The sequence below is a fragment of the Podarcis filfolensis genome (genome assembly GCF_964270895.1).
Source record: "Podarcis filfolensis genome assembly, chromosome: 13".
Taxonomy (NCBI): Eukaryota; Metazoa; Chordata; class Lepidosauria; order Squamata; family Lacertidae; genus Podarcis; species Podarcis filfolensis.
In genome coordinates, this window is record NC_139615.1 from 37,910,534 (window position 1) to 37,922,833 (window position 12,300).

The following is a 12,300-nucleotide window of genomic DNA, read 5'->3' on the forward strand; positions in this document are numbered from 1 at the left end:
GGAGCTTGGGGGTGGGAGAGAAACACACCACCCAGAACATCATGTCATATCTCACTGGAAGACTGCTCTTTCTTTGTTTCAAAGCTGGATCCTAGATAATCCATCTCGTTCCTACAGGCTTGACAAGAAATTTATTTTCTGTCTTGATCATTTTAGATGTTAAAATTCAGGTGGTGGGGAGGGTTAAGTTTAAGACTGATCCTATGTTCTGGGGAGCAGAATATTTTGCACCTATCCCTATAAGTAATAAATCCCCATACAGAAAATAAATAGGATGTATTTATCAGCCCACATGGTAACTTAGGAATTAATATGACATGGAAACTGAAAATTTGCAATACTTACAATGGATTAAGAATCTGATGGATGGATGGCCATTGTTTGAATGTTTCATGGTCAACAGAGGACAGGATGTGAGAAGCAAGGGCACCAATGAGAAGGTCACCTGGCTGATAGTACTTGTGAGGGATATGGAGGTGACTGATGCTCCGATTGACATTTGACAGATTCACCATTTGAGGAAGCAAGAAGATTAACAGCATCAACACTGCCATACTAGCAACAATACTTTTTCCTAGACAGAGGTTTTCCTATTCACATCTAATCAGCATTGGCATTCGAAACAGCCTCAGTACAGCAGCTTGCCTTAAATGGCACTCTCCAAATGCACCAGCTAAATTCCCAAGACCTAGGATCCAACTCCAAGGGAAAGCTCACTAAACGAGTCAGCAGCACCTTAGCATTTGCTGGGGATGGCAGAGAGGGTTTTAATTCTTTTTAGACTGGATTCCTGGAAGTCTATGGAGGTCTAATCAGAAGCAGATTATTACCATGTAATTGATAATAACAGGGGAGAGAATAATGATCCCTTTGCCTCAGCTGGTCCATTGAAATGGCAGAGACAATGATCCACACAGAATAATCCCTCAGCAGCCTCCTTCAAGTGTTTTCAAGGCATTGTAATGAGGGGGGAGCAGGAATAAGCCTGTTGCCCCTTCCCCTCCATTGCACCCCGGCTGCCAGTTTCATCACCTACTGTGTTCTCAGAAGAGAGCCTCTGCAGCATTCTCAACTTACTGTACTTTCTTACACAATCCAAAACCCTAAAAGTTGTCAATCACTCAAGAGAAACTACACAGGTAGAGAAAGCTCCTTGCTGGGAATCAAAAAGGACCTCTGACCTGCAGCAGTTAGGCCAACCAAGCCTCTCCATTGGGCTCCTGGTCCAAACCACATTCACATGTCCATCAGCTGATGTTATGTGAGGCCAAGCATGGGGCAGGTAAACCCATGGGGCCAAGATGAATTCTAGCAACTGGTAGAATTTGGCTGGAAAGGAACAATTGTGAGCAGATTCTGAGTGACTTCAAGCCATGGCTGTTATGATGGACATACGGTCCATTGGGCCCTGTCTGCAGGCCTTTTTAAGGCCCTTATATATTCACCTATATAAACACAAAATTGTAGAATTGGAAGGGGCCCCAAAAGGTCATCAAGCTCAACCCCCTGGAATGCAGGGGTTACAACTAAAGCATCCATGACAGGCTGGGTGGGTGATATGAGGAGGATGCAGCAGGAAGGGCACATGCCCATTACATCCTCCTGATGCCCTTCCAGCACCACGCTGCTTTGAGGGGCTGGGATGTGGGATCGGACCTGCAAAGCAGAACCGGGCTGGCATGGGTGGTGTGAGGAGCAAAACGTGCCCTGGAAAAAACTGTGCCCAGGGCAATGACTACCCTTGTGATTTCACCTAAACCCTCTTTTCTCACATGCTGCTTTGTGAAGAGGAAAGTGCATTCAAGAGCAGAGTTTGAGACACAAAGGGTATTGTGATCTTGGCCATGACTCGCAGATTCCAAGGATGCAGCACTAGACTTCAGAGCACAGGCCTGTAAGGGAGGCAAAATTTAAAACTAAACTTGAGGTAGGGAATTTATCTCCTGGTTCTTCAACTACTTCTTCATACACAGAGAGAGCTGCATGTACAATTCTGAGCTCAGAATAGGTATATGTGGCATCTGTCACTCTCTCTGGGAAGAGGGGTATTTCCCTCCTTTTCATTTTCTCCTCATAGCATAGGGATATTACCGTATTTTTCGCACCATAGGACGCTCCGTCCCATAGGACGCACCTAGTTTTTTGGGGGGGAAATAAAGGGGGAAAAAAATCCCTTTATTTCCCCCCCAAAAGCAGGTCAGGGAAACCGAACCAGGTCGCCTCCCTGCTGTCCCCAGAGCTTGTGGGGCTGGCTGATGTCTGCCTGGCGCGCGGGGCGCTCTGCTTCAACGGGCCCCACCCGCCAGGCAGCAGGCTGCTGTCCGCAGCGTGGGGAGCCCTGCGGGGAACTCCTGCAGGGCTCCCCACGCTGCAGATGTCTGCCTGGCGCGAGGGGCGCTCTGCTTCAGGGCGCCCCTCGCGCCGGGTGGCAGGCTGCTATCCGCAGCTTGGGGAGCCTTGCGGGGAACTCCTGCAGGGCTCCCCACGCTGCGGATGTCTGCCTGGCGCGAGGGGCGCTCTGCTTCAGGGCGCCCCTCGCGCCGGGCGGCAGGCTGCTATCCGCAGCTTGGGGAGCCTTGCGGGGAACTCCTGCAGGGCTCCCCACGCTGCAGATGTCTGCCTGGCGCGAGGGGCGCTCTGCTTCAGGGTGCCCCACCCGCAGGGCGGCAGGCTGCTATCCGCAGCTTGGGGAGCCTTGCGGGGAACTCCTGCAGGGCTCCCCACGCTGCAGATGTCTGCCTGGCGCGAGGGGCGCTCTGCTTCAGGGCGCCCCTCGCGCCGGGCGGCAGGCTGCTATCCGCAGCTTGGGGAGCCTTGCGGGGAACTCCTGCAGGGCTCCCCACGCTGCAGATGTCTGCCTGGCGCGAGGGGCGCTCTGCTTCAGGGCGCCCCACCCGCAGGGCGGCAGGCTGCTATCCGCAGCTTGGGGAGCCTTGCGGGGAACTCCTGCAGGGCTCCCCACGCTGCAGATGTCTGCCTGGCGCGAGGGGCGCTCTGCTTCAGGGCGCCCCTCGCGCCGGGCGGCAGGCTGCTATCCGCAGCTTGGGGAGCCTTGCGGGGAACTCCTGCAGGGCTCCCCACGCTGCAGATGTCTGCCTGGCGCGAGGGGCGCTCTGCTTCAGGGCGCCCCTCGCGCCGGGCGGCAGGCTGCTATCTGCAGCATGGGGAGCCCTGCGGGGAACTCCTGCAAGGCTCCCCACGCTGCGGATGTGTTCCCGAAGCGCCGGGCGCTCTGCTTTCAGGGCGCCCAACGCTCCGGGAAGCAGGCTACCATCCGCAGCCTAGACACGGCTAGCGGAGCGCTGCGCTAATCCGGAAGCTTGGGGCGTGCGGAGCTCAGCGCGCCCCAAGCTTCTGGGTGCCGGCAAGGTCTCCGCTAGACGGCTAGCGGAGACCTTGCCGGCACCCAGAAGCTTGGGGCGCGCTGAGCTCCGCACGCCCCAAGCTTCCGGATTAATGCAGCACTCCGCTAGCCGTGGGAGAGCTGGGTCTCCCATGGCTAGCGGATAGCTTCCTGAAGCCTGGAGAGCGAGAGGGGTCGGTGCGCACCGACCCCTCTCGCTCTCCAGGCTTCAGTGAAAGCCTGCATTCGCTCCATAGGACGCACACACATTTTCCCTTGCTTTTTAGGAGGGAAAAAGTGCGTCCTATGGTGCGAAAAATACGGTATCTCCTGATGCCACAGATGTGCCAAAGGGTTCTGTCCTGGGCCTGTTCTTCTCATACCAGACCAATCTCATTTCTTTTCTTTTTTATGGCATTACAAATGTGGTGGATCAGGAGAATGCTGTGGTCATAGTCTATTTTGAGTTCAGTCAGGCTTTTCTCAAAGTCCCCCATGATATTTTCATGAGGAAACTGGTAAAATGTGTGCTGAACATGTGCAGAGGAGGGCAGCCAGGAAGATGATGGGTGGGAAACCAAGCCTTATGAGCAATGGTTGAGGGAGCTGGGTATGCTTAGCCTGGAAAAAGGAGACTGAGAGGAGATATGATACTCATCTTCAAATATCTCAAGGGCTGTCAGATGGAAGATGCAGCAAGCTTTTCTCCTGCTACAGAGAGTAGGACCCAAACCAATGGATTCAAGTTACAAGAAAGGATGGAGGTGGAGTTTCTGGGCATCTCCACACCTTCTTCTGTGAAATTGGTGGTTTTTTGTGTCCACAAGAGTTCCTCAGTTTTCCAATTGTGCCCTTGGGCTCCCAAAGGTGGGGACCACATCTCGGGGTGGGGGAGAACCATCTGATTTTTTTTAATGCACATAAGAAGTTCAACAAACAAATAAAATGAAATTATATCAAGGAGACAGCAACAAAACCATATTCTAGGGTAACAGAAAAGAGTGACAACAGGGTACTTTGCTATTTCTTCTTTATTAACTGCTGTTTGTCATTCAGATCAGGCCTCAATATGATAATGTAGCATTTGGGGGCAAAGATGGAACCCAGTAAACCAGCACTGGAGACCAAGATGGAGAAGATCTCCACAGCCACCATGTGTTTTCCCTTGGAGCTCAGGTAGACCGGAACAAAGGAGATCCAAACACTACAAAACAACAACATGCTGAAGGTAATGAATTTGGCCTCATTAAAGCTGTCAGGCAGTTTCCTGGCTAAAAATGCTACAACAAAACTGACAATGGCCAGGAGGCCCATGTAGCCCAAGACACAGTAAAACATGGCAGCTGACCCTTCATTACATTCCAGAATAATTTCTCCCGTCACAGAGTGCTTGTCAAAATGGGGAAATGGGGGAGAGGTTCCCAGCCACACAGTGCAAATAGCAGCTTGGATAATAGTACAAGTCAACACAATGGCGCTTGCCAGTCTTTTCCCCACCCATTTCCTCATTCTGGATCCTGGTTTGGTGGCCATGAAAGCCAGAACAACGGTAATGGTTTTGGCCAACACACAAGAAACAGTCATTGTGAAAACCACACCAAAAGCCATTTGTCGGACAAGGCAGGTCACTCTGTCTGGTCGGCTGAGGAAGATGAGGGGACAGAGAAAACAGAGAAGGAGAGACAGGAGGAGAACGTAGGTGAGGTCCCGATTATTGGCCCTGACAATCGGTGTGTCCTGATGCTTCATAAAGATGGCGAGGGACAATATGGTGAGCAAAGAGGAGAATACGGAGCCAAAAGCTAAGCTCATCCCAAGCGGTTCTTCCAAAGTCAAGAAGCTGATGGACTTTGGAATGCATTGTGTCCAGTTCCTGTTTGGATAGTGATCTTCTGAGCATCCGACACAGTCATTCATGTCTGAAAAAAAGAAAGGATTCCCTTTAAGGGTGCAACTTGAGAGTAGGTATGCATCCTCCTGGCAGTATGGGACTTACCAGTTGGATGTGGAAGAGACAATCCTTTTCAGACACAGGAGTGACTAGCATGGGGAGAAAGGGCTGTGGACCCCCCTCCCCCAGACAATGATCTCACAGTCGCTTGCATGGACATTAAGGTGGTGGGTCTGGACAGCAGGAGGCCTGTGCTCTGCATTTGCAACGCTGCAACTCATCTCCATCACCACCCAGGTAATCCAGTGATAGAAAACCTCTGACCCATGGGGCCATTTTAGCAGGTTACACCTACCGGCCCTGTATCTGATGTCATCTCTGATGTTAGGTGTAAGGCAGGTAAAAGTGTGCTTTGTAAACCCCAACCATCATCTGATCATTTGGGCTTGCAAAGCACCTCTTTGAAAATGCTGGGCCTCGTTGCTGGGCCATCAGCTGTTTGCAATGAAGAGCTCCAAGTTTGTGAACTTCAATTACTATGGAAATCAGAACTACATCAATAGCAGCAACTGTGACACTTTTCACATTGACACAGACCCTTCACAGGAAATCTGAGTTATCTGAAAGCTATCTAATGTCTCCTACCTTTCTGGTATGAAATCTTGCCTTCTGAACACAGAGCACAGTCATAGCAGCAGAACTTCTCCCCTTCCTTCTTTTTTCTCCTAGTACCAGAAGGGCAATTTTTGTTGCATTGAGAGAGGGGTAGAACCTGTGAATTTTAATTAACCATTAGGAAATGTTTAGCACATGGGGAATGGTGGACATTTGGAGAAGCTGAACTCCATTTTCTGGGCTGCAAGGGATCAAGTGGATGGGAGAAATGGCCTGCTGAATATTCAGAGGATTTTGAAAGCAATGAGCTGTCAACAGCCATTAATGGCACCGAATGAGACAGAAGATGTTTTTGTGGCTGTGAAAATGAAGTAATGGCCATTTCAATGTGTTTTTTAAAAAATAAAAATCAAAAGGAGGGAGGGAGTTCACCTGAACATTAATACAATCATTTGGGAAAATACATTTCTTATAAAACTAAAAAGGATTTAAAGTAGAGCTGAAAAGATGTTTTGACATCCTAAGTGATTTAAATAAGCAGCTACCATATACACTGTCAGGTTCCTTCTGTTTTTCCACCTGAAAAAGCACAAATATTGGGGACTGAGAACCCCAGACTAAATACACTGGGCCAAGAGACAATTGTCACACAAGTTAAGCAGCCTCAAAACCAAGGATAGTGCTGGACTCTGCCAGACGTCTGCTACTATATCTTGAGAATTACTAGCCTCCAAACCAGGCATTCTCTGCAGAAGTCTGCCTCGTCTGTCTCCAGGCTCAGCTCCCTTTTCTTTCTCCCCAAAGAAGTTGTTTGGAGATTAGGTTTAGGTCACACTCTGCTGGCCTAGAAATCTTTAAAGAATGTGCTAGACAGGGAAGTGGAAGACCAGGGTTCAAATGAAACTCATTGGGTGACCTTGGGCCAGTCACTGCTTCTCCCAGTCTACACTACCTTACAGGGTTCTTGTTAGGATAAAACGGGAAGTAAGCACACGGCCTTCAGCTCCTTGGAGGAAAGGTGGACTAAAAATGCAATAAACAAACAAGCATATAATAATGAACTATGTCCTGGCCTGCTTCAAGGCATCAGAGCCCCACAACATTCATAGAGGCTCTCAGAAAGAACAAGTGGGAAAAAATACAGGATCCATGTCTCAGGTAGGCTTCCAAGATGCAAGGATCTCATTTAGGACACACTGGAGTTGCAATTTGCAGAAATCATGCCCCACCTGGTGAAAACTCCTGTGCCACACCATTTTGTCTTCATTGATGGAAAACTCTTTTCCTGGGGGAGCATCCAAATTCATCCATCCAACCTTCATTCTGATGAAGGAGTTATTTGGGAAAGTGACCAAGTTGGTAATATCGAATCCAGCTTCTAATTCCCTGTTCTCACTAAAAGACACTTCTTCTCCCGCACTGTTGTTAAATGAGACACTCCTAAGAAATGGGTGGAGCTGCATTGAGATGGCAGGAAAAGGACAATTGTTTAAAACTCAACCTTATCTTAAGTTCAGCATTGCTTTTTAATGTGCCATTGCCTCTTCCAAGGCAGTAGACAAGTTTTCATATAATCACAAAATAAAAACAATAGCAATAATAATGGCAAATTTTGATCTATAGCAGCCCAAAAGTCTAATACTGGACACTCTGGAATATAGCTATAACAGAGATAATCACAAATAATTTGAGATTTTGACAAGGACTAGACACGTTTTATATGATTTGGCATATACAGCAGAACCAGCATTTTCAAAACAACCCCCCACAAACCTGGCAAATCTGGAACTATGCTTGGTGATCTGATAAAATTGGACTTAATGTGGACTTTAAAGTCTTTATTTAACTTACGTGCAACTACACATCCTACCTGCCTATTTTTCAGTTTGGTTATTCTTCATTCAATTTTTGACTGTTGTTAAAATTGTTGTCTTTGCTTTATCAACAATATAAAATGAAATAATATTTAAAAGATATGCAACAATAAGAAAAGAGCCATTACCTGCCAAGGCTGCAATTTCTGAAGCTGCAGTCTCCATCTTCTCACAATTCTTCTGTCTTTTGCCCTGGATCTGTACATGGCATCATGCAGAGCATGTGCCACAACATAGACAGCATTGTAGATGCTGTAGCTGTGGCCAGTCATGCTCATCTCAAAGCCAGACGAGGGGAGGCTGTCCAGCTTCTCCTGTCCAGTGCAGGGTTCACTGAACTCAGTACTGGATTTGGAAAAGAAACAATAGAATGTCTGCAGCCAGAACTGCCGAAGAAAACCATCTTCACCTGCCTTGAAAGGATTGAGGGAGCGAAGAAGGGTCCTGAATCCTTGCACCTCCTTTGAGTGCACTGTGAAGCAGATGGAGCCATGAAATGGTTGCATACTCTGGCTCGTTCTAAAGGCCACTGCTGAGAAATCCAGTTGAGCAGTCATAATCCATACCTTGGCCATAGATGTCATATTTTCCGCTTCCCCTACCGCTAGCAATATTTGCAAATAAAACATGGACTTGGCTTCTCCATAGACAACGACAGCATTGGCTTTGCTTTCCGCAATAGCATGGTAGGCTTGGAGCCACTGGGAATACATGTCATAATACTCTTCAAAATATGTGGCTTTTGGAGTTCTCTCTGAAAAGGCCAAGCAAATGCCTCTCTGGAAAAGCAGAGTTTGCAGGATTTCCATAAATTTCTCTCCACTCTCACTATCCACAGCGAGCAACCCAACCCACGTCCATCCAAAGTGCAGAAGTAACTCAACAATCCCAGTGTACTGATGGGCTTCATTGGGCACCATCCGATAGAAGGAAGTGGATTGGCTTTGACCAGCATCCTCTGGGGCAAAGGAGCCAGAAGTGAGCTGGAAGGAAACGGACACTTATTTCCCATTAATGCAGTAGAAACATTGGTTATGTGTGGATAGCAGTGATGAAACCATTGTGCTTTGGACCCACTGTCTTAGGAAGCCCGTCAGGAAATAGGCAGATGAGGAGGAGTGGTGGAGAGCAGCACCCTAAGAACCTACCAGAAAGAAGGAAGGGGGGAGAGTATGGTGTGGTGGTTTGAGATGGGTCACACCCGAGAAGGAAAAAGGACCTGGGAAATAATAGGTGATGAAGAACCGGAGCAAGGTAGCAATGAACAAAGACAGGAGTCAGATTTCTTAGAAACAGTACAGCAGCCAAGTGACATGCTGTCACTGAAGAGTTTGTCAGAACCTCCTCCTTCCCAAAGGACCAGATGTGTTCTGTGTGTCTCAGAGCAGAACCCAAAAGAGAATTGTTCTTAGCAGCCACCATAGGCAGCAGGAGGGGTCTGATTTCTAGGAAGCAATGGCTAGCTGGGTGGCAGCTCAAGAGTGAGAGTGTACTTTCATGTCTTCCTGTGGCTTAATGTAAAAGAATATAAAAGTTCTCTCTGCTTCTCTGTTTTCACTAGGTAGATAACCAGTGAGCTGTTGATGGCATCCCCGACAGCCCTAAACTGTCCAGGTCAAATTAATTAAGGTAATGTGCAAGCGACTGATGACCAGCCTCCATAATTCATCCTGGTTGGAGTCTACCTGAGGCCAGCAAACCAAGCTGTTCGCATACATAGAGTAGGTGTGTACAATTGTATCTGCAAAATGCTCCATTCATACCCTCTGAAGAACATGCACACGTTGGGAAATGGATGAAGGCGGATGAAAGTTTTTATTGAATACAATCTGAAATTGTGAGGGGGGCTATTATGGAATGGAAAACTTTTCTCAACAGGACAGAGGAAAGAAGAATGAGGGGAAATCACCATGTTTGACTCTTACCTGGGGAATCTTGTAGACACCTAAGATGGCTGCCATGTGGAGGGAAACCTCAAAGTCAAGTCCCCCAATGACGGCCCTCAGGTTTTTCTGTTTGTCACACTGGTAGTTGGGTACAAATCTATAGTGTGTAGAGAGCAGCTCCAAAGTGGCCCAGTAGGTCATCCTTTCACTGAAGTAACTATCAAAGATGCGGAATCCTAATGTGACATTAGATAATAGATTGGAATTCTTGTTGATTTCCTTGACTGCAAACACCAAGGCCAGAATTTGCTGATAGTATTTTGGTACAACACTGCAATGAGAGTTGGATATCAAAGTGTTTTGCTGTGTACCATTTTTTGTGAATCTGTTTAAGGAAACTTAGGTTCCCTGCCTTTCTGTGCTAGGGAGCAACAAGGCAGCTTACAGGCAGATTTAATTAAACCAATAAAGAATTTGGTTTAAACACAGACACCGAAAAACTGTATCACACCTTTGACTCAAGTGAAGCTTGAGTTCCACTAAGATGGCTAGATCCTAGTAAGCCAGGTGTCCTTCAACTTATATTTGTGAAGTTTGTACTTCCTGCCTAATTGCAGCACCTTACATTTGTCCCTATTCAAATTCATTTTGTTAACCCAGGTCTCCAATCTGTTAAAGAAATCTTGAACTCCAAGGCAATGCCTACTCGCTTTCTAGGTCATATTTGTCATCCTGTATTAAAAGCTCCAATTCATCTTGCTTGTTTCCCATACCCTGTGCCTTTCAGTAGAGACAACTGAAACTAGGAATCATTCCCTCCAGCTGCTTCCTTCTTGTAGTTTGTTGCCCTTTTGCAGGTTTCTGGAGCCCCACCTCAGTTTCCCATGCATCAATGAAGCTATTGCCCCCAATACCAGGCAACCTTCTGTTGCCTGTAACGTTTTGACAATTACTCTGTGTACTTTTTCTTTGAAGATTCTGTAAAACCCAATGGTAGAGCATCTGCTTAGCATACAGGTGGGGCTGGGGTAGACCCCTGTCTGAAATCCTGGAGAGCCACTGCTACTCTGTGTAGACAGGTCTGAGCTAAGTAGACCAATGGTTCCTACTGGTCATTCACCCATTTCCTGTTGACATCAGAATGCTGGGCTCCCTAGACTATGACACCCATGGGCATGGCTCCTCCACTCCGTTAAGCACTGCTCTGGAAAATGAGGTGGGGGATCTTGGGGGTGAGAGAGAAACACACCACCCAGAATACAATCTCCTATCTCACTGGAAGACTGCTCTGTCTTTGCTTCCAAGCTGGATCCTAGATAATCCACCTCGTTCCTATAAGCTTGACTAGAAAATTCAGGTGGTGGGGAGGGTTAAGTCTAAGACTGATCCTATATACGGGGGGGGGGGATATTTTGCACCCCTCTCTATAAGTAATAAATCCCCATAGAGAAAATAAATAGGAAGTATTTCTGAGCCCACATGGTAACAGGAATTAATATGACATGGGAAATGAAAATTTGCAATACTTACAATGGATTAAGAATCTGATGGATGGATGGCCATTGTATGAAGGTTTCATAGTCAACAGAGGACAAGATGTGAGAAGCAAGTGCACCAATGATAAGGTCACCTGGCTGATAGTACTTGTGAGGGATATGGAGGTGACTGATGCTCCGATTGACATTTGACAGATTCACCATTTGAGGAAGAGAGAAGATTAACAGCATCAACACTGCCATACTAGGAACATTACTTTTCCCTAGACAGAGATTGCCCTGGTTACATCTAATCAGCATTGGCATTAGAAACAGCCACAGTACAGCAGCTTGCCTTCAATGGCACTCTCCAAATGCACCAGCTAAATTCCCAAGACCTAGGATCCAACTCCAGGGGAAAGCTCACTAAACGAGTCAGCAGCACCTTAGCATTTGCTGGGGATGGCAGAGAGGATTTAATTCTTTTTAGACTGGATTCATGGAAGTCTATGGAGGTCTAATCAGAAGCAGATTATTACCATGTAAGTGATAATAACAGGGGAGAGAGTAATGATCCCTTTGCCTCAGCTGGTCCATTGGAAGTAGCAGAGACAATGATCCACATAGAATACTCCCTCAGCAGCCTCCTTCAAGTGTTTTCAAGGCATTGTAATGAGGGGGGAGCAGGAATAAGCCTGTTGCCCCTTCCCCTCCATTGCATCCCTGCTGCCAGTTTCATCACCTACTGGGTTCCCAGAAGAGAGCATCTGCAGCTTGCTCTACTTACTGTACTTTCTTACACAATCCAGAACCCTAAAAGTTGTCAATCACTCAAGAGAAACTACACAGGTAGAGAAAGCTCCTTGCGGGGAATCAACAAGGACCTCTGACCTGCAGCAGTTAGGCTAACCAAGCCTCTCCATTGGGCTCATGGTCCAAACCACATTCACATGTCCATCAGCTGATGTTATGTGAGGCCAAGCATGGGGCAGGTAAACCCATGGGGCCAAGATGAATTCTAGCCACTGGTAGAATTTGGCTGGAAAGGAACAATTGTGAGCAGACTCTGAGTGACTTCAAGGCATGGCTGTGATGATGGACATACAGTCCGTTGGGCCCTGTCTGCAGGCCTTTTTAAGGCCTTTATATATTCACCTCAGTAAACACAAAATTGTAGAATTGGAAGGGGCCCCCAAAGGTCATCAAGCTCGACCCC

At 47.4% G+C, this 12,300-nt stretch overlaps 1 protein-coding gene across 1 annotated transcript; it reads right to left on the reverse strand.

Moving 5' to 3' along the window:
* Positions 1-4,363: 4,363 nt before the first annotated feature.
* On the reverse strand, positions 4,364-10,380 carry LOC310747463 (vomeronasal type-2 receptor 26-like; the record flags this gene model as incomplete). The annotated part of the gene is made up of 6 exons (XM_083581831.1): positions 4,364-5,262; positions 5,880-5,959; positions 7,047-7,306; positions 7,852-8,706; positions 9,649-9,940; positions 10,316-10,380. The coding sequence occupies 6 exons, from the start codon at positions 10,378-10,380 to the stop codon at positions 4,364-4,366; spliced, it is 2,451 nt and encodes an 816-aa protein (XP_083437957.1).
* Positions 10,381-12,300: the final 1,920 nt, after the last annotated feature.